Source organism: Pseudoliparis swirei, chromosome 6, assembly GCF_029220125.1.
Source record: "Pseudoliparis swirei isolate HS2019 ecotype Mariana Trench chromosome 6, NWPU_hadal_v1, whole genome shotgun sequence".
Classification (NCBI taxonomy): Eukaryota; Metazoa; Chordata; class Actinopteri; order Perciformes; family Liparidae; genus Pseudoliparis; species Pseudoliparis swirei.
Window position 1 is genome coordinate 29539945 of NC_079393.1, and position 23015 is coordinate 29562959.

General features: G+C 45.8%; 1 protein-coding gene and 1 long non-coding RNA gene across 3 annotated transcripts in view; one reads left to right on the top strand and one right to left on the bottom strand.

The window, feature by feature from the left end:
* Positions 1-992: 992 nt before the first annotated feature.
* Positions 993-1815, bottom strand: LOC130194670 (uncharacterized). The gene is made up of 3 exons (XR_008831931.1): positions 1660-1815; positions 1442-1562; positions 993-1363 (listed from the first exon to the last, which is right to left on the bottom strand). It is a non-coding gene; the product is annotated as an uncharacterized LOC130194670 (long non-coding RNA).
* Positions 1816-4456: 2641 nt separating this feature from the next.
* lrp5 (low density lipoprotein receptor-related protein 5) overlaps positions 4457-23015 on the top strand; it is a 68072-nt gene continuing 49513 nt past the window's right edge. The window contains exons 1-3 of one of the 2 annotated variants that reach the window (XM_056415698.1): positions 4457-4732; positions 21760-21960; positions 22053-22269. In XM_056415698.1, coding sequence (XP_056271673.1) covers positions 4648-4732; positions 21760-21960; positions 22053-22269 — 503 coding nt within the window. In that variant the 5' untranslated portion in view covers positions 4457-4647. The remainder of the gene's footprint in view (positions 4733-21759; positions 21961-22052; positions 22270-23015) is intronic. The other variant, XM_056415699.1, reaches the window with a different exon arrangement.

Below are 23015 nucleotides of genomic sequence, written 5' to 3' on the forward strand. Positions count from 1 at the left end.
AATCCTCAATAGCTTCACTGTTATCAAGTGTAGAGTGAATTCATTCTATATCTACATCAATGGGCTCCACATGAGTGGACTACACCTGTTATTTTGGAGAAATGTGTTTTTGAAAAATTGTTATGAATATTTTGTCATATTTATGGAAACAATCTTCAATAGCGTCACTGTTATCAAGTCTAGAGTGAAATCATTAAACATCTACATCAATGGGCTCCACATCAGTGGACTACACCTGTTATTTTGAAGAAATATGATTATGAATAATTATGATTTATTTTAAATATTTTATGGAGACAATATTCAATATATCCACTGTAGTAAAGTGTCGGCTGACAACATTTCCTACATCAATTGCCTCTCCTTTGTTGTACTAGATCAGCTATATTGATGATGTGCTTTTGCATAATTTTAAATAAAATGATGTTTAACCCCCAATCCTGTGTTGGTAAAACGACAATACTTTCTTCAGAAGATCTCTTTTAATCATCTCAGTTTCGTTTTTAGGACAAAGTGTGGTGGCACCATTTTCTCGTCAGTCACCAGGATATCTATTGATTATGAAAAACCAATGTGTATTTAAGATTGTTTGTTCAATTTGGATTATTTTGAACCGAAATGTGTTTAGCATGATACAATGTAAAACGGTGTCCTATTTGCTTTCCAGAAACCAACATATTGGTTAAGGAGCACTTTCATGATTTATTATACATACTCAAACAAACAATAGATCTTATATTAACTAATTGCTTCTTCTGAGAAAACATGTAACCCAGTGGTCATTACTTAAAGTCTGTTAATATCAGTGATTTGGTCAAATTAGTGCAATTGTAAACCTATTCTTCGTACTTTATACGTCTTGAATTAAAAAATAGTACCACACACATTATAATAAGAGCCATCATAGTTGTCAAGTAGTTCCCACTTTTAATCTTAATGAACGATCAGATACCAATGTATACATGACTGGTTCGGCTTGAGCAACATTTAACTTGATAAACTTGAAGTCAACTAGTTTATCCGACAAAGTCAGACATACACATTCCTAAGTGTTCAGACACACAATACCAAGGGGTTGTTTGTATCTGTGCTGCTGTGAAACCACCTTGAGCAAGTTACACACTGAATCTACATGGGGATAAATCAATTAAACATATGTAAAAAATGGAAACTTTAGGAAACATGTTATGCGTACAAGTGAACACTATTTGATGACTAATGTTATTCCTTGAAACTCACTCCAGGTTATCGACAGATTCTCCACAACTCAGATTGTCTAAAACAAGTCTCACACAAACAGCATCAACAGCAGTTTTGGGCAGGTCCTCAATTCCACAGAAGGAACAGAGCTCATCCTTTGAAACTAGAAATAAATACATGTATATTAGTGTCAATTATGTATTAAGTCAAACAAATATTGATGACATATTTTGAACAAAACCTAATTGTTTCAGAATGTCTTCAGCCTCGTCTCTTCTTCGCTTTTCAATCGATTGTTTCGATGAGTTGATGCGTAAATGCTGCGGAATCTTTGGAAGTTCCATCAGCGTCATCTTGGCCATCTGTCAAATGGCAAAACAACACACCTTGTATGAATTGACATAGTAAAACAGCATTTTGTTTAATCTATCAGAAAGACAAAAGGTTGCATTAAATAACCTGCATGACAAAGATCCCACAACTGCTGTGGCTCATCTGGCCCGGCTGCCACTTGATGTTAACCCAGTCCTCCTTTCCAAGTCGGTTCCGGCGCATTATGAAATACTGTCTGCAGGATGAAAGGAAAATAATTTTGGTTTACATTTGCACTTCCTCTATGGCCTTACTAAAGATGTGTATAACATTATCTATTTCCCATAATCTAATTAATATTACCCAAATCTTTGGCCAGCCTTTCTGGAGTCGTCAACTTCATTTGACCCTTGCAGAGGATCAACCACAAATATGCGGTTTGAAAGGGGATGGAGATACTGTTTTAAAAAGAAATATAGTGTTAAAGCATGCCATATTTTAAACTTACCAACAACAGCAACAATAATAACATTATACATTTTATTTATGTAAAACCTAAATGAATGAGCAACATTGGAAGTATATTTATTGTACACAAGATAATCACAACTGTGAGTAAATAAAGAAACAAACCACGTTAAATAGGCATATTTTAACATTTTACTTGAAAGTACTGAATATTAGTCTGAAAATAAGTTCCACAATATGGGGTCATACTCAATCAAAGAAAACTCAAATTGTTAGAGTAGCAGTGGGGACTACCAACGGGATCCTGTTGGATGATTCAAGTGCTTTGATTGGACAATAATCATAGATATATTTTTCATTTAGATAGGGATGACGACCATGGAGACATTTAAAACTAAAAGAACAGTCTTAAAATCAATCCACATGCTCCAGATGTGCATGTACACAATGCAGCTACATTAGATACAAATATACAATCTCATTGTCTCTTCATTTATTAATGACAATTTATGAAAAATTACATGAACTTGTAATAAAACTTGTATTTAACATTAAAGTAGATTTAGTTATATTGACTTGATTGTAGGTTGTTATAAATATTTAAAGCAATTTTTAGATTGATAACCTTAAAATACTCTCACAACGAGCCATACATGAATGCTGTAAAGGCACATTGTGCCACATGACCAGCTGCATCCTCACCACAAGCTTCCAGTGCACATTTATTATGTTGACAAAAGCAATGGCTCCATCATCGTCATCAAATGTGACCTGACAACAGGCGGAAAAATGGAAAAATAATTGTATTTTGCTGCAAAACTCAAATAGAATGTACCCAGAATGCATTATGTATTTTTCCTCCAACGGAACAACCAAAAAACTAAAGCGGCTTTTTCAAATGGATGGTTTCAAAACAACTTGATATGAAGTAATAATATAATTACTCACCTTTTTAACCCTTGCCTGGCCATTTGCTCTCTCGTGCCGTACAAGATAAAACCCATGGTATAATGATTCATGAGGTACAGCCGGCCAGGTGTAGAACACTCATGTGGAGCCCATTGATGTAGATGTTGAATGATTTCACTCTAGACTTGATAACATTGACGCTATTGAAGATTTTTCCATAACATATTAAATATAATTCATAATAATTATTTAAGATGAGGTTTTTTTCAAAATAACAGCTGTAGTACAACACAGGGTGGCCATTTGATGTACGGTATAAGTTCTGTCAGCCTACACAATCTTTCAGTGGATATATTGAATATTTTTGGAATGTTTTTCCTGGATTGCTTTTTGCAGACGGTCCCTGGGTTTAGGGCTCACAGCTGATCGCACATTGAGACCAATGTTATTCATCGATCTCGGAGACCGGCTTTTGTTGGTAAAATGAAGGTTGTAGCTTGTTGTTGACATCACTACGATCACAGAGAGGTGTTGTTTGTGTTCTAACTCTGTGTCGTGAGAGAGCTATTTAGCCGGGAAGTCCGAATCTGTGAATATCTTTCTAACTTTCCTGAACTTGAGAGGTGCAGGTTAAACACACAGAGAACTGAGTCAGCAGAAGGACTTGTTTGCTTTCTTCTCTTTTCTGTTGTGTTAAAACTCTCAGATTTCTTTATGTCCCTGAGTATATAAATATATTAATTGGTTATTTATTTGTGTCCCTGAGTATATAAATATATTAATTGGTTATTTCTTTGTGTCCCTGAGAATATAAATATATTAACTGGTTATTTCATTTGTTGCCTGCTGAATTGTGCATTTAGGTTTATTTTGTGAACCTATTACTGGAAATGTTGTTAAGAATAACAAGGAAAACATTTCTGTTTTTAGGGGACACACTCGGCCAAAACATTGTTTTTCATGCACTGGTTATTTTTAGATTTTGGGTCTATTTTGCTTCATAATCTTCTTTCAGACTAATGAGAATAAAACATCCAAAATACACATTCAGGTGATTGTTTTCCTACTTTGTCTATTTGCGTCTGTGCATTTCTGCTAAATTCACCAAAAGTTGTCATAGGATAATGCCTCATTCGCATATTTAAACATGTTATTACGGATCACTTGTTATAGACACATTATACACATTAATGAAACTAATCAACTGGCAAAATTGCTTTAAAAATAAATATTCAAAATTCCCATGTTAAAAATCTCTAATAAAAGATGAAAGCTTTATGTTCACGTTTCTCTCCTGGAAACGGATCAAGATGACCGCATGTTTAATCAGATCGCGTCTCATTTGCATATGTATGTATTATTATTATTATTATTATTATTATTATGTAAACATCCGTTTAATACAAAATAAATAAGAATCACTCAGCACGTCCAACACGCTCCTATAACAACAACACAAAAGTCAAATTAGTGACTACCAAAAAAATCGTATGCCTCGTGTCGGATGACGTCACACCACGTCCGCCTGCCCTTTCTATTCGGTGCGCGAGCTCGACAGTCCAAAGTATAAAGCGAGCAGCGCGAGCGCCTTGACTGGGGAAGAGGAGAAAAAAAGTGCAGTCGACAGAGAGGGACGCCCGGAGGAGCGCGCGCAGACACACGGAAGACTGGCCGTGCGCGCGCATATATACACGCGGACAAGCGGACGTCTTTACCACTTATTACGGAGTAAATCACCCGGAGCATGGAGCGGGAGTTATGGATGTAACGCGCACAGGACTCGCGATGGGCGCGCGGCCGGCGGCGCTGCTGCTGTGGAGCTGCCTGCTGGCGGCGGCGGACGGTACGTGCACTTCTTTTTGTTCACGGGGACGAGGACGGGGGAGACGTTAACAACACCGTCGTTACCCCGGGGGTACCCCCGGAGTTACCCCCGGTGGTGGCCCCGGTGGTATCCCTGCGCCGCGTTCCCCACGTCGAGCTCCAGCGCGAGCCGTGATTCCTTGTTCTGGAAGTTGAGTCCCGAGGGGACAACAACACGGCGGCGGCGGCGGAAGCTTGCCTAACTTTGCCCCGTTTGTGGAGGACCCCCCCCCCCCTCGCCCCGGGGGGAGAATCGGCCTCTCGCGCTTTGTCTCCGGCCGGCGGAGCTTTAAATGTGTCGGGGCAGAAGTTTGAAGCCGGGGCTCATTTTTCCGGGGCCTCGGCAGAGCGAGCCGTCCTGCTCGGTGTCGGGTGTCACGCAGCCCGTCTCGCTGTGAGAGTCCGGGCAGAGCCGGAATGTCTTGTTTTATTTACTTTATGCGGGAACTAACCGCGGCGCGACGCGCAACACGCGGCCGCAGCGGGCTCCACTCCGGCCCGGGTCTGTAGGAGCTCTACTTTCTGGCGGATTGGCGGTTTTACTATTTTATCTCTAAGTGGCCCGAAAGGGGCGGAGCTTAGCTCAAGGACGAGCTCGTGTCTGCTTCTTACTACTACTACGATGTGTTGTGCTCTGATACCTCTTTTATATATATATATATATATATATATATATATATATATAGACATATATATATAGTTCATATATATATATAGTTCATATATATGTATATATGAACTATATATATACATATATATATATATGTGTATATATCTATATATATATAGTTCATATATATGTCTATATATATACATACATCTATCTATATATATATACATATATATATATATATACACACATACACATAAACACCCAGTGGTCCAGTGAAAGATGCACTATAATAATAATAATCTCTATATTTTGACATTATGTCTTCATACAGCCTCTCAGGTGACCACAGTGATCACATCTCAGTGGGTTTCAGGATGTGTCAGTGATAACGATTAATAAGACATCCAAACAAATAAAACATCAGAATGTAGTTTTAAAGATCAAAGGCAATGCTCTGTGGCTATGAACACATTTAAATAAAGCCTGTAGAAACCCTGTAGAATGTTATTATATCTACTACACATGATAGTTATTTAGTACTACACATTATAGTTATGTAGTACGTATGATAAGTCGTGTTGGGGGAGGGGCGTTGTGCCAACAGTTCAAACGTGTCATTAAACTTCTGAGGTTCAAGAGTCCATCACCAAAAGAACTGATTGACAAAGCACCGTGATAACCACGACAACAACAACAACAACAACAAGCCCACCAGGACGGAGCGTCTGGCTCCTTCAGCAGCCAATGGGATTCCTCTGTTGGATCCTGTGTTCCGTTGAAAGTCATCCTGGTGGTGAAGGTTCTGGTCCTGATGAGATGGACCAGCTCTCTAGAACACGGATGAGGAGGGACTGACCTCCTGCTGAAGAACCTCAGCCTGAAGCTCTGTGGAACCACCACATGTCCTCCCAGGGCAGCGTGGGTTCCCTGAGCGTGGGTTCCTTCAGAGTGGGTTCCCTGAGCGTGGGTTCCCTGAGCGTGGGTTCCCTCAGCGTGGGTTCCCTGAGCGTGGGTTCCCTGAGCGTGGGTTCCCTCAGCGTGGGTTCCCTGAGCGTGGGTTCCCTCAGCGTGGGTGCCCTGAGCGTGGGTTCCCTGAGCGTGGGTTCCCTCAGCGTGGGTTCCCTGAGCGTGGGTTCCCTCAGCATGGGTTCCCTCAGCGTGGGTTCCCTCAGCGTGGGTCCCCTCTGGGTTCTTCCTCCCACAGTCCAAAGACATGCAGGTTCATTGACCTCTCAATGTCCCGTGAGTGTGTGTCTATGGGGGCCCTGGATGACCTCTGACCTGTCCAGGTGACCCTGTCAGCGGGGATCGGCTCCATGAGGATGAGTGGTATAATGGAACCAGAACTACAGGAGAAAGAGCAGAACATGGCGTATGGACAGAACATGAGAGGAGGAGAGAGTGTCTGTTGATGACCTCTGACATTATCTCCAGCAGGTAGAAGCACTTTACTTCTTCCCAGGTGGAAACAGGTGCTGCATGATGAACACGCCTCTCTTCCCCACGCTCAGGTGTACTGTACTTATGCCAACACACATTCCTCACATTGCCATAGCAACAGGCAGCCAAGCAGGACGGGCTCCTGAGCTTCATGAGGACCGTGACTGATGCGGATAAACCACTGAGGGAACACCAGAAGAAGAGCGCTCCGCGAGCCGGACCCGTCAGAACCTGCTAACGCGGTTCTGATCGCATGTCACAGTCGCCAACGCAGTGCCACACACAGCTGAGTGTGTGTGTGAGTGTGTGTGTGTGTGTGTGAGCCTGTGTGTGTGTGTGAGCCTGTGTGTGTGGTGACGGCTGTCGACTCACTTAGGAAATGGAGTAATAATCCATAAATCTCAAGTGGTGGTGGGTTCAGGGCCCTGTAAACGACAGCTTTGCTTCCGTGTGTTGTCACTGAACTGGAATCGTCGGGGGTGAATATAAATATTCTGTCCAGCAACATTTGTTGTCATGTGTTGAACCCTCCACCCTCCCTGGGAGTATGTCCAGGTATGTTTGGTCCAGGTATATTTGGTCCAGGTATGTTTGGTCCAGGTATATTTGGTCCAGGTATATTTGGTCCAGGTATGTTTGGTCCAGGTATATTTGGTCCAGGTATGTTTGGTCCAGGTATATTTGGTCCAGGTATGTTTGGTCCAGGTATGTTTGGTCCAGGTATATTTGGTCCAGGTATGTTTGGTCCAGGTATAGTTGGTCCAGGTATATTTGGTCCAGGTATGTTTGGTCCAGGTATATTTGGTCCAGGTATATTTGGTCCAGGTATGTTTGGTCCAGGTATATTTGGTCCAGGTATGTTTGGTCCAGGTATATTTGGTCCAGGTATGTTTGGTCCAGGTATGTTTGGTCCAGGTCTGTTTGGTCCAGGTATGGTTGGTCCAGGTATGTTTGGTCCAGGTATGTTTGGTCCAGGTATATTTGGTCCAGGTATGTTTGGTTCAGGTATATTTGGTCCAGGTATGTTTGGTCCAGGTATGTTTGGTCCAGGTATATTTGGTCCAGGTATGTTTGGTCCAGATATGTTTGGTCCAGATATGTTTGGTCCAGGTATGTTTGGTCCAGGTATATTTGGTCCAGGTATGTTTGGTCCAGATATGTTTGGTCCAGGTATGTTTGGTCCAGGTATGTTTGGTCCAGATATGTTTGGTCCAGATATGTTTGGTCCAGGTATGTTTGGTCCAGGTATATTTGGTCCAGGTATGTTTGGTCCAGGTATGTTTGGTCCAGGTATATTTGGTCCAGGTATGTTTGGTTCAGGTATATTTGGTCCAGGTATGTTTGGTCCAGGTATGTTTGGTCCAGGTCTGTTTGGTCCAGGTATGTTTGGTCCAGGTATGTTTGGTCCAGGTATATTTGGTCCAGGTATGTTTGGTCCAGGTATGTTTGGTCCAGGTATATTTGGTCCAGGTATGTTTGGTCCAGGTCTGTTTGGTCCAGGTATGTTCGTGTTCCTTCGGCCCTGCAGCTCTGATCAGAAGACACTTCACTCAGAGTTAAGAGGGATAGTGGGGTCGGATGCATGTGTAATTTTTCTCAGTCATTTCAAATTGGTGTTAAAGTTTGGTTTTCACTTCTAAGTTGAAGTTTAGGGTCTATAGAAAAATTTGAGTCCGAGTGTCAAACACACAGATAATAAATGGCCTCTAGGGGGCGCCGCAAAATATGTAAACTGCTACAACTTTTGATTAGATTAACCAAATTTAACAAATGAGGTATGTATGGATTCAGAATTAAAAGGAGAAACTGGTATGCTAAGCATTTGGTGACCAGATAAAAATAAATACACTTTTAGCCCAAAATATTACATGGACACAAGCGAAATTATGCTTTTTTAAAGATAAAGTCTGAAAATATCCTCACAGTTGCTAAGGAATTTTACTTTTTAATGTTATTTCACAAGTCAAGACTGTGTGGTGATTAAACTGAAATTGAAATGCTCCTCACTCTTCTATTCTATGCCCTAGGAGGCGCCGCAAAATGTAGTAACAGCCATGAACTTTCTATGTATTGATTTAGGATCAGGTGTCTCAACTTTTTTCAGTCAATCAATCAATCAATCAATCAAGCCAACAAGCCATCATTTTATTCACAAGAAATTTTCACAAAATAACTTTATATCTGGAAGAAAGTAAATCAATAACAATAAGAAGATAAACAATAGTTTTTCTGGCATTCAAAAAATGAACAGAGGACCATAGGGCTAACATTTATTCTGAGAACTTCACTCTACAATGATAACTATAATTTACTTCTTTGATTTATTCTATGTCAGTCTTAGAAGTTCTGACATGTGCACTTGCACAGACGTATGCACTTTAACTTCGCCTTCATGCACTTGCACCGAGAACTGGCAGGTCGACTTGTACAAGTACTTGTACAACCACACTTCACATCTAGTTGTCATACGTCTTTGGCAAGTGGTATCGTAGTCCAAATGGGAATAAGTTTGCTGTCCTCTTCTTTCCACCCATGGTCAGTGGGGTTGTTGTCAGGCATTATAGACCTAAATGAATGAATACATAAATGCATGGTTTTTTTGTGATTATATAGTACTCAAATCCATACAGGTGCATACTTACATGTGGGCTGTTGTCCAGATGCTTGCTTGGAAGACACTCCTTTTGAGATGTAGATCCAAAGCATCCATTGTTGGGGGGATTCTTTCAACATCCCTCGTCTTCTGTGAGAATAGCCTCATTCGAAGAAGATCAACATCATTTTCCTCATTTGATTCACTGGAGTACAGCCTACAGACAAAGTTTACTGCAACTTCTTTCAGCCTTGGAGAGGTTTGGAATGGAGTCTCAATGATGGTTGCGAACTCCTCTGTCAAGTGTGGAACTTCGTGCATCAATTTGCAGCAGGATCGCTTACCCCTGAACTTGAAAGAAGATGTGCTGTCTGATCCCGTGAATGCGTGGAAGAGAGCCATGGCTTTACATGTTTCTGTGCCCAGTTTTGTGGCGAGAGTGTTCAGGAGATCATTCTTGATGTCTTTCCAGTTTTGAAGCAGATCCAGATTTCTGCAGTTGCATTCAAAGCCTTGATATGATGGAAATTACTCAGCAGGATTACGACAACATCTGTGTCTCCAGTATAGACCATCCCAACTGATGCTGTTTGGAGGGCATGGAGAAGATGCACTAGGACACGAGTGTCAGCTTCCTCGTGGTTGCAGCGATCCATTGGAGGACTGTTTCCAACATGGTGGACGCAATCATCTGCTGTTATGTAGACATCTTTGTCATCTGGGAACTGTCCATTTGTTACAAGCGCAGTTGACAGGAATGAAAACAGTTCTGTCTTATTATCGTCATTTGCCAGAAATGCCTGCCAATCTCTTGGGACTTTGGCAGTGCCAGAGATGCGTTGTCGGGTGCCTGATCCTCGCTTTTCTCTTGTTCCTCCTTTGATTGTCAAAGCACGATACTGGTCCCAGACGATGTCCACTCGTGTTGATCTTTTCAGGTCACGTTGAACTCTTGGGCAGAACACCTAGCTCCTAGCTATGTTTGTGCTATAGGGATATTCTGAACACCAATCTTAAATCCAGTCGAGTCATTACACAGCCTTTATTTACAATAACTTTAAAAATCATGTTTCATAGCAACTTTGAGGACATTTCCAGACTTTATCTCCAAAAAAAGCATAATTTCGCTTGTGTCCATGTAATATTTTGGGATAAAAGTGTATTTATTTTTATCTGGTCACCAAATGCTTGGTATACCTGTTTCTCCTTTTAATTCTGAATCCATACATACCTCATATGTTAAAATTGGATAATCTAATCAAAAGTTGTAGCAGTTTACATATTTTGCGGCGCCCCCTAGAGGCCATTTTTCATCTGTGTGTTTGACACTCGGACTCAAATTTTTCTGTAAACCCTAAACTTCAACTTGGAAGTGAAAACCAAACTTTAACACGAATTTGAAATGACTGAGCCTTATACGACCCCACTAGGAATTTTGACGTTGTTATTGGCAACGATATATCGTGTTGTTGAAGCCCTCGTCAACAACAACAACAACATCTCGTGCTTGTTCTCGCGATGCGTTCACAGGCTCCTTGTGGGTCGCGCTCGCTGCGACTAGACGAGCTGCAGGAGGAGAGGAGGAGAGCGGAACAACCAATCACAGCACAGGACAGAGCTCTGAGCGCGACGGACCAATGAGGAGGCTCCTCACTGCCCGGGTTCACCCTGATAGAGAGAGAGAGGAGACAGGCGAGACAAAGAGCAGAGGAAAGGAGGAGAGGGAGAGAAGAAGTCTGTGGCGGTCTACCTTGATTCCTCCAGGGTCCCCACACACGCACAAATGTAAACACACACACACACACACACACGGGCTGCATAAATAAGCTCCTGCCTCCCAGCACACATTCTCCTCGTCCCAACTGGGGAGGTGTGAAGAAAATCTCTTCCTTCCTTGCGACCCCCCCCACACAAACACACACATATACACAAACATACACACATACACACAGGGTTCTGTTAAGATGGGCTCTGATAAGATGTAAAGCGAGGGAGCTCTCCAAGCAGAACAAAGCAGGAGACGAGTGTGTGTGTGTGTGTGTGTGGTGTGTGTAGTGTCTGTGTGTGTGTGTGTGCACATCCAGAAAGGGGTGTAACAGTGCATTGCTTACGCTTTAGAAACTTCTTTTGGGACCCTTCTTTCTCTTCACGCTGCCACCTCAGCATGACCTCCTGCCCCCAAACACCCCCAACACACACACACACATACTACACACACACACACGCCCTCTTCAATTGCCAATCCCATTGACAAACTCAAATCACACACACACACACACAGTGCGTTTACATGATGGTATAATTCTAATCTTGCTTTAGTCGGACCCTGCTATCTTTTGGGGGATCAGCTGTTATCCCAATATACATGCAGTGAGTGATTCATTGGCCTTTGAAAGCATGTCATATACGATACGATAGGCGGCGCTGTTTTCATTACAACTCGTGGTGATGCAGCCATTTCCGCTTGACCTCTTCACCACCACCAACAACAACATTTGGAGAAAGATGGCGAACAGAGAGCGAGGCGAAGCTCCATCCCTCTACTCTTCTTCCATGGTGTTCATAGGAGGACATCGAATGCAAATGGCGCTATTGGCTGAGTTGATAACGGAGAGAAGACGCCGTCGCCGAAGGTACACGGAGAATTTAATTTATCGTCTCTTTCGACTTCCGGTTCACGACATGGGAGGGAGGAGGGAGGGAGGGAGGAGGGAGGGAGGGGGGAGGGAGGAGGGAGGGAGGAGGGAGAGAGGGAGAGAGAGAGGGAGGGGGGAGGGAGGGAGGAGGGTGGCGGGATCTCGAGCATGCGCAAAGACGCAAAGTCCAGTTCCTAATCCAATTCACCGTTGCATGGCGCGAGAGTCGAATTATCAACTGGATCGGACCGAGCTATCCAGGGTGTTAATCGGACCGAAGTCGGACCGCACAGTCCGACAAAGGTGTTTACATGAAATGGATAATTCGATTTCAGTCCGACTAAGCCAAGAATTCGATTGCATGTAAACACACTGACTGTGACGTTGTCTTGGTCTGCTCGTGTTCAGCCTTTGGATTTGACGTTTGACGTTTTAAATGTTGTGATGTTGTGTTGAAAGACGAAGGTTAGCGGCGTTAGCGGCGTTTGCAGCGTTAGAGGCGTTAGAGGCAGTGGCGGTTCGTCCATAGGGGGCGCTAGGGCGCCGCCCCTCGTAAAATTTGGACATGAAAAAAAAAAAAAAAAAAATCCTGTCAAAAAACATTATATGTCAAATCATTTAAATAGTAAATATATCGTGTTGACGCGCTAAATATGTGTGGGAGACCATCAGCCTGTCAACAACCACTTAAGTTAATGTGAAAAAATATAATATATCGCCATTATCACGGATTGAAGCCCCTCCCCTTTTTCGAGGCGCTGGTCTAACGTGTGTGTATTGCATTGATACAACGTTTCAGTCGTTTTGGCAATGACCGGCTTCACATTGGCGGATGAAACCGGGAATCTTGGGGCGCACAAATGTGCTCACGCGATTGGATTATTCGGCAGATCAGAGACCCGTATGTTCCCTCAGCCCATAGAGCAGTGTTGCCAGGTCCGCGGTTTTCCTGCGGAATCGGGCCACTTTTGAAGTGTTGCGGGTTGAATTTTGTGTCCTTGGTTGGTAGACCTATTTTGCATGCAAATTACATGAATATCTTTAAATAAAAATCCATATTTTAAATGAAATAATTTATTCATACCCAAATCCTACCAAACTGACTCCAGATCAGCACGTACACACATTTTATTTATGATAATATACTGTATCTAATTACACAAGGCCATTTTAGGACCTAGGTGAAATAACTTGAGGGAAAACTGCTTTTAATGCTGGCAAACTAAACATATGTTGTTACTTTGTAGATATTACAATACATTTGGCAATGATAGCAATGCTCTTGGACTTTAAAAGCCGTGTATATGGTTTGGCACGGGCATATTTTGAGTTCTGATATTGGGCTGGTTTTATCTCACAGACCTGGCAACCCTGCCAGGGAGCTCCACCTCCACCTCCACGCAGGTACGCGAGCAACATAGCTAGCAGAAGCTTGTTGTTAGCATGGCGTCGGTGACTGAAAACTCTGTGGTATCTCTACGCGAAAGACCTTTCAATCGACGGTCAGATATTGATAAGAAGAGGCTGAAAGAGTTGGGACCCGAACATCCGGAATTAAAAATTCAGCAGCAAATCGCTGACCGCGGGAGGACGTACACCCGGAGATTCTCCTCACGCCGATATGCTAACCGGAGCTGGTTAGTTAGCTGAATGCTCCATGAGTAATTCGTTTTTTGTTCCCCCTGTCTGTTGTTCCAAAGTCCTGGGACTGAAACTCTCTGGACTACAACGGGGTGAGGGATCTACAGAGCTTCAGACAAGTGTAAAGCACGAATCTTGCCGCAGTTATCTAGCTAAGAGCATGGAGCTAACTCGCTAACAGCTGTTAGCGAGTTAGCTTCATGCAGAGCAGTAGGAGACCGAACTGGCATCGAAATACAATGAAGAAGTTCAGAAAACAGACACATTCCCTCAAGAATAATGAAACAGGCTGGTTACAGACATGATTGACTTTAACCAGAGAGTTATTGAGAAGTTTGCCAACTTTAAAGAGAGGAGCTACTTTTCTTTACTGTAGTGGTTCTGCTCTGTCAAACACCCAATGTAACATGTGATCTCTTTCTGACTCTATTCTGCTCTGAACCTCTTTCATGTGAGGGTGAAACTCTTTTATTTTGCAAACCTCTGAAACCCAACCCAATGTTCCTTAAAGCTGCTCTGAACCTCTCATGCCCAAAGTTACAGTGTGTTGATAGTTGTTGTTGGACAGTGTTGAGCACGGTGTGTTCTTGAAATAAAGCTTTGTTTTTTACAATATTCTACTCAAAACCTCTTTTCTTCTCATTGTTGAGTGCTATTTAAACTGCGCCCCCCCCCAAAAAAAATTCACCAGCCGCCACTGGTTAGAGGCGTTAGAGGCGTTAGCGGAGCAGCCATTGATTTACATCAGCATTCAAGGCTCTATGCAGTAAACAACGATGCGTTCAAGTGCAATCTTGTAAATGCAGTCGTGGGCTAAGAACGTGATAAAGTCCAGTTCTGTGAAGTTATTGCCAAATGAATCAGGTTCATGGAGTCAGAACCGGACCAGGCAGACGGTCATCAGGGAGTGGAGGACATGGAGCTCCTCCTCCTCCTCCTCCTAATCAGAGGTCAGGAATAAACTCTAATAACACTGGAGAACTTGGCACGAAAACACAAGACAATCTGGCAGAGGACAAGTGGAAGTGAGGGAGCTAAATAGTGAGGGACTAACGAGGGGAGGGGCTGCAGGTGAGAAGGGCGTGAGGACCAGGTGAAGGGAATGAGGGACTAATGAGGGGAGGGGCTGCAGGTGAGAAGGGCGTCAGGACCAGGTGAAGGGAATGAGGGACTAATGAGGGGAGGGGCTGCAGGTGAGAAGGGCGTGAGGACCAGGTGAAGGGAATGAGGGACTAATGAGGGGAGGGGCTGCAGGTGAGAAGGCGTGAGGACCAGGTGAAGTGAATGATGGACTAATGAGGAGGGGCTGCAGGTGAGAAGGGCGTGAGGACCAGGTGAAGTGAATGAGGACTAACGAGGGAGGGGCTGCAGGTGAGAAGGGCGTGAGGACCAGGTGAAGGGAATGAGGGACTAATGAGGGGAGGGGCTGCAGGTGAGAAGGCGTGAGGACCAGGTGAAGTGAATGAGGGACTAACGAGGGGAGGGGCTGCAGGTGAGAAGGGCGTGAGGACCAGGTGAAGGGAATGAGGGACTAATGAGGGGAGGGGCTGCAGGTGAGAAGGGCGTCAGGACCAGGTGAAGGGAATGAGGGGAGGGGCTGCAGGTGAGAAGGGCGTGAGGACCAGGTGAAGGGAATGAGGGACTAATGAGGGGAGGGGCTGCAGGTGAGAAGGCGTGAGGACCAGGTGAAGTGAATGAGGGACTAATGAGGGGAGGGGCTGCAGGTGAGAAGGGCGTGAGGACCAGGTGAAGTGAATGAGGGACTAACGAGGGGAGGGGCTGAAGGTGAGAAGGGCGTGAGGACCAGGTGAAGGGAATGAGGGACTAATGAGGGGAGGGGCTGCAGGTGAGAAGGGCGTGAGGACCAGGTGAAGGGAATGAGGGACTAATGAGGGGAGGGGCTGCAGGTCAGAAGGGCGTGAGGACCAGGTGAAGGTAATGAGGGACTAACGAGGGGAGGACCAGGTGAAGGTAATGAGGGACTAACGAGGGGAGGGGCTGCAGGTGAGAAGGGCGTGAGGACCAGGTGAAGGTAATGAGGGACTAACGAGGGGAGGGGCTGCAGGTGAGAAGACCAGGTGAAGGAATGAGGGACTAATGACGGGAGTGGCTGCAGGTGAGAGGGTGTGAGGACCAGGTGAAGTGAATGAGGGACTAAGGGAGGGCTGCAGGTGAGAAGGGCGTGAGGACCAGGTGAAGGAATGAGGGACTAATGAGGGAGGGCTGCAGGTGAGAGGTGTGAGGACCAGGTGAAGGAATGAGGGACTAATGAGGGAGGGGCTGCAGGTGAGAAGGCGTGAGGACCAGGTGAAGGGAATGAGGACTAATGAGGGAGGGCTGCAGGTGAAGGAGAAGGGCGGAGGACCAGGTGAAGGAATGAGGGAGGCTGCAGGTGAGAAGGGCGTGAGGACCAGGTGAAGGAATGAGGGACTAATGAGGGAGCGTGAGGACCAGGTGAAGGTAATGAGGGACTAACGAGGGAGGGCTGCAGGTGAGAAGGGCGTGAGGACCAGGTGAAGGTAATGAGGGAGGGGCTGCAGGTGAGAGGGCGTGAGGACCAGGTGAAGGAATGAGGACTAACGAGGGAGGGGCTGCAGGTGAGAGGGCGTGAGGACCAGGTGAAGGGAATGAGGGACTAACAAGGGGAGGGGCTGCAGGTGAGAAGGGCGTGAGGACCAGGTGAAGGGAACAAGGGACTAATGAGGGGAGGAGCTGCAGGTGAGAAGGGCGTGAGGACCAGGTGAAGGTAATGAGGGACTAATGAGGGGAGGGGCTGCAGGTGAGAAGGCGTGAGGACCAGGTGAGAGGGGCTGCAGGTGAGAAGGGCGTGAGGACCAGGTGAAGGGAATGAGGGACTAATGAGGGAGGGGCTGCAGGTGAGAAGGGCGTGAGGACCAGGTGAAGGGAATGAGGGACTAACGAGGGGAGGGGCTGCAGGTGAGAAGGGCGTGAGGACCAGGTGAAGGGAATGAGGGACTAATGAGGGGAGGGGCTGCAGGTGAGAAGGGCGTGAGGACCAGGTGAAGTGAATGAGGGACTAATGAGGGAGGGCTGCAGGTGAGAAGGGGTGAGGACCAGGTGAAGGAATGAGGGACTAATGAGGGAGGGGCTGCAGGTGAGAAGGGCGTGAGGACCAGGTGAAGTGAATGAGGGACTAATGAGGGGAGGGGCTGCAGGTGAGAAGGGCGTGAGGACCAGGTGAAGTGAATGAGGGACTAATGAGGGGAGGGCTGCAGGTGAGAAGGCGTGAGGACCAGGTGAAGTGAATGAGGGACTAATGAGGGAGGGCTGCAGGTGAGAAGGGCGTGAGGACCAGGTGAAGGGAATGAGGACTAATGAGGGGAGGGGCTGCAGGTGAGAGGGCGTGAGGACCAGGTGAAGGGAATGAGGGACTAATGAGGGGCTGCAGGTGAGAGGGCGTGAGGACCAGGTGAAGGGAATGAGGGACTAATGAGGGGAGGGGCTGCAGGTGAGAAGGGCGTGAGGACCAGGTGAAGGGAATGAGGGACTAATGAGGGGAGGGGCTGCAGGTGAGAGGGTGTGAGGACCAGGTGAAGGGAATGAGGGACTAACGAGGGGAGGGGCTGCAGGTGAGAGGGCGTGAGGACCAGGTGAAGGGAATGAGGGACTAATGAGGTGATCAGAGGCAGGTGAGGGGAGCTGGATTGACGAGATGGTGAGACAGGATGAAAACAACTCTTACAAAAAGGAAGGCGTGGAGCTAAACTGTTACAGGAACACTGGAACCGGCGTCTGGAGACGCTCCTCAAGAAGCTCCTTCAGCCCCGGACCCAAACGCAGTGCACATGTCGGCGCTTCCTTTCCCTGATTGAAAAGCGTCTTGTTGAACTTCTCTGGCGGCGCCTGTTAGCAGGCGGGAGCCTCTCTGGACTCTGAGGAGGCGTGGCCGGCTCTCTGACCGGCGCTCTCGGGTCTCCACGGTGACGGGGCCCCCGAGCGGCGCCGGTGAAGCCGATGGGTCGTTGGGTCGGTCCTCCCGGTGCCGGTCGGTTAGGCAGGAATAAGTTTCAGGATGCCGAGTCGCCGCTTTGGGACGCCGGCCGTGGGGGCGTGTCTTAATGACGCGGGATTACAGGAGGCACGCGGCGCCGAGCCACAGAGCAGCAGCCCGCCGCCCCGAGGGCCCCGAGGGCCACAAGCCTCCAGAGGCTGAGAGGCAGCTGCTGGGCCTCTGGAGGACACATGCACACACATGCACACACACACACACACACATGCAGACACACACACACGTTGTACATGCCCTCTTTGTTTCTGGTCGTGTTATGTAGCGTTGGGGGAAATGTAAAACTACTGTTGCCCCTTCAACACAGCGGTGTGTGTCTGTGTGTGTGTGTGTGTGTGTGTGTCTGTGTGTGTGTGTGTCTGGAGGCTGCAGATGGTTTCCAGATGTTTGTGTTCACTCTCTCCAAGCAGCAGCATTCCTGTGTTTTTAGATTTCTTGTCAGCCGAAGCTTGTTTGGTATTTTGTTGTCGTGAACTTCTGATTGGCTACAGATAGATGTTTGTGAATCGAGCCACGGCAACATGGGAGTCTCAAAAACACACAAACGATGTGTAGCGAAACACAAACCATGTGTAGCGAAACACAAACCATGTGTAGCGAAACACAAACCATGTGAGACTGAGGTTATACTGAGACTGAGGTTATACTGAGACTGAGGTTATACTGACACTGAGGTTATACTGACACTGAGGTTATACTGACACTGAGGTTATACTGAGACTGAGGTTATACTGATAATGAGGTTATACTGAGACTGAGGTTATACTGACACTGAGGTTATACTGATAATGAGGTTATACTGAGACTGAGGTTATACTGAGACTGAGGTTATACTGACACTGAGGTTATACTGATACTGAGGTTATACTGAGACTGAGGTTATACTGACACTGAGGTTATACTGATAATGAGGTTATACTGACACTGAGGTTATACTGAGGTTATACTGATAATGAGGTTATACTGAGACTGAGGTTATACTGACACTGAGGTTATACTGAGACTGAGGTTATACTGACACTGAGGTTATACTGATAATGAGGTTATACTGACACTGAGGTTATACTGAGGTTATACTGACACTGAGGTTATACTGACACTGAGGTTATACTGAGACTGAGGTTATACTGATACTGAGGTTATATTTATACTGAGGTTATACTGAGACTGAGGTTATACTGAGACTGAGGTTATACTGAGACTGAGGTTATACTGATACTGAGGTTATACTGATACTGAGGTTATACTGATACTGAGGTTATACTGACACTGAGGTTATACTGATAATGAGGTTATACTGAGACTGAGGTTATACTGACACTGAGGTTATACTGAGACTGAGGTTATACTGACACTGAGGTTATACTGATAATGAGGTTATACTGAGACTGAGGTTATACTGACACTGAGGTTATACTGAGACTGAGGTTATACTGACACTGAGGTTATACTGAGACTGAGGTTATACTGAGACTGAGGTTATACTGACACTGAGGTTATACTGATAATGAGGTTATACTGACACTGAGGTTATACTGATAATGAGGTTATACTGAGACTGAGGTTATACTGAGACTGAGGTTATACTGACACTGAGGTTATACTGAGACTGAGGTTATACTGACACTGAGGTTATACTGAGACTGAGGTTATACTGACACTGAGGTTATACTGAGACTGAGGTTATACTGACACTGAGGTTATACTGATACTGAGGTTACTGACACTGAGGTTATACTGAGGTTATACTGACACTGAGGTTATACTGACACTGAGGTTATACTGACACTGAGGTTATACTGATACTGAGGTTATACTGACACTGAGGTTATACTGACACTGAGGTTATACTGACACTGAGGTTATACTGACTGAGGTTATACTGAGACTGAGGTTATACTGAGACCATTATACTCGATACTGAGGTTATACTGACACTGAGGTTATACTGACTACTGGAGGTTATACTGACACTGAGGTTATACTGAGACTGAGGTTATACTGACACTGAGGTTATATCTGATACTGAGGTTATACTGAGACTGAGGTTATACTGAGACTGGTTATACTGAGACTGAGGTTATATGACACTGAGGTTATACTGAGGTTATACTGACACTGAGGTTATACTGACTACTGAGGTTATACTGACACTGAGGTTATACTGATACTGAGGTTATGACACTGAGGTTATACTGACACTGAGGTTATACTGACACTGAGGTTATAACTGAGGTTATACTGAGACTGAGGTTATACTGACACTGAGGTTATACTGACACTGAGGTTATACTGACACTGATACTGAGGTTATACTGACACTGAGGTTATACTGATACTGACACTGAGGTTACTGACACTGAGGTTATACTGACACTGAGGTTATACTGACACTGAGGTTATACTGACACTGAGGTTATACTGAGACTGAGGTTATATTGACTGAGGTTATACTGACAGCTGACTGACACTGATACTGATACTGGAGGTTATACTGACACTGAGGTTATACTGAGACTGAGGTTATACACACTCTTGATGACCGAGGTTACTGAGTTACTCACTGAGGTTATGCTGACACTGAGGTTATACTGAGTTATACTGACTGAGGTTATACTGATATGGATGATTTGAGGTTTGCACAACACTGAGGTTATAACAGCTGAGGTTAGTGTTCTTTCACAGCACACTTTTTGGACATAAACTTTATGCTAAAACAAGGGTTTTTGTCCACTTTTTCCATCGATCCAGCGTGGCGGCGAGATCGTATCGAACCACAACAACAACAGTGGAGCCGCTACTGGGGGGACGATCGAAACATCGAGAAAGCAGCGTTCGGAACAGACTGAGAGTTCACCTCTGCCCAGCATCCTTCTTGCTAACGTCCAGTCTCTGGAAAATAAGATGGATGATGTTAGGGCAAGGATCAGATTCCAACGACATGAGGACTGTAATATCTTTGTCTGACGAAACATGGCTGACCCGCTGGTGCCGGATCGAGTCATATGCCCAACCGAGTCCTTCTCTGTTTTCCGTGCAGACAGAACGGAAGAGTCTGGTAAATCTAAGGGTGGAGGGTTTGCTTTATGACGAACAACAAGTGGTGCAACCCCAAGGACATTAAGACTCTTTCTCGTTCCTGCTCGAACCTGGAACATCTGACGAAACACAAACCATGTGTAGCGAAACACAAACCATGTGTAGCGATACACAAACCATGTGTAGCGAAACACAAACCATGTGTAGCGATACACAAACCATGTGTAGCGAAACACAAACCATGTGTAGCGATACACAAACCATGTGTAGCGAAACACAAACCATGTGTAGCGAAACACAAACGATGTGTAGCGAAACACAAACGATGTGTAGCGAAACACAAACCATGTGTAGCGAAACACAAACCATGTGTAGCGAAACACATAGAAATGCTCTTCTCGTGTTCTTCTTCTGTTCTTCTCGTGTTCTTCTTGTGCTTCTCTTGTTCTTCTCTTGTTCTTCTCGTGTTCTTCTTGTGCTTCTCGTGGTGTTCTTGTTCTTCTTCTGTTCTTCTTTTTCTTGTGTTCTTCTCTTGTTCTTCTTGTGCTTCTCGTGGTGTTCTTGTTCTTCTCTTGTTCTTCTCGTGTTCTTCTTGTGCTTCTCGTGGTGTTCTTGTTCTTCTTCTGTTCTTCTCGTGTTCTTCTTGTTCTAATCCTCCACATTGAACTGACTCACACCTGACGGACGTTTCCAAACTGATGACATCATCACATTCTACCTGGATGCATCAGTTCATCTGCTGCCTCAACCGTTTTCTGAGCTGTCCAAATAGTTTGAACTCTGATGAAAGAACAACAGCGTGAAGCGGTGTCTGTTCACCCGGAGCGTCTCCTCCACGGCTGTCTGGATGGAAGTGTGTCGGCCATGTTTGTTTGTGCAGCACGGCGCCCCCCGGAGGAGACGTGACGTCAGAGATGATGTCATCCAAGTGAATCACACCTCTTTGCCTCACGCTGAATGAAGGGAAGGAATCAAGTCCTCCACAAGGATTGTAACCTTTAAACCTTCTTCTTTCCAGGCTCGCCTCTCCTCCTCTTCGCCAACCGCCGGGACGTGCGCCTGGTGGACGCCGACGGCGTGCGGGGCGAGTCGGCCATCGTGGTCAGTGACCTGGAGGACGCGGCGGCGGTGGACTTCCTGTACTCCGAGGGCCTGATATTCTGGACCGATGTCAGCGAGGAGGCCATCAAACAGACGCACTGGAACCAGTCATCCAACTGTGAGGCTGCGCGCCTGGACTCGCTCCGTCTCCTCCTCCTCCTCCTCCTCCTCCTCCTCCTCACCCTTGTGTATGTCTCTGTGTGCTCTCAGCCCTTAAGGAGGCTCTGGGAACCGGCCAGACGGTGGTGGTGTCGGGTCTGGACAGTCCAGACGGGCTGGCCTGTGATTGGCTGGGCCGGAAGCTCTACTGGACGGACTCGGAGACCAATCGGATTGAAGTGGCCAACCTGGACGGCTCCTCCAGGAAGGTGCTGTTCTGGATGGACCTGGACCAGCCCCGGGCCATCGCCCTCAACCCCTCTCAGAGGTAAGAGCTGCCGGCGTGGAGAAGGTGTCCCCAGAAGGTCCTCCTGTCAGGGGCTGCACCTGGTCACGGGTCACAGGTGGGCTGTGGACCAATGAGAGGCAGCCTCCACTCAGACCTCAGTGGGCCACGGCGCTGTTCAGAAGATGTCAAAAGGAAATAGACACACAACCATTGGTGTCCTCTGCTTCCCCCCCTCCCTCTCCCCCTCCGTCCTCCCTCCCTCTCTCTCTCCTTTCCCCTCTCTCCCTCCCCCCCCTCTCCCTCCCTCCCTCCCTCTCTCCCCCCTCCCTCTTCTTTTGTTATCATGAGTTAAAGCATTAGCATGAAGCATTAGCATGAAGCTTTAGCATGAAGCATTAGCATGCAGCTTTAGCATGAAGCTTTAGCATGAAGCATTAGCATGCAGCTTTAGCATGAAGCATTAGCATGAAGCTTTAGCATGAAGCATTAGCATGAAGCTTTAGCATGAAGCTTTAGCATGAAGCATTAGCATGCAGCTTTAGCATGAAGCATTAGCATGAAGCTTTAGCATGAAGCATTAGCATGAAGCTTTAGCATGAAGCATTAGCATGAAGCTTTAGCATGAAGCATTAGCATGAAGCTTTAGCATGAGAAAGCATCAGATTGACTGTTTTATGAATCAATAAACATGAATATTTCTTGATGTCCCTTGTTTTGCTCACACTTAAAGCCGTTGTCTTAATGTGTGGTGGAGGAGTAGAGCCGCTCCCTCTGAGAGGAGGTGC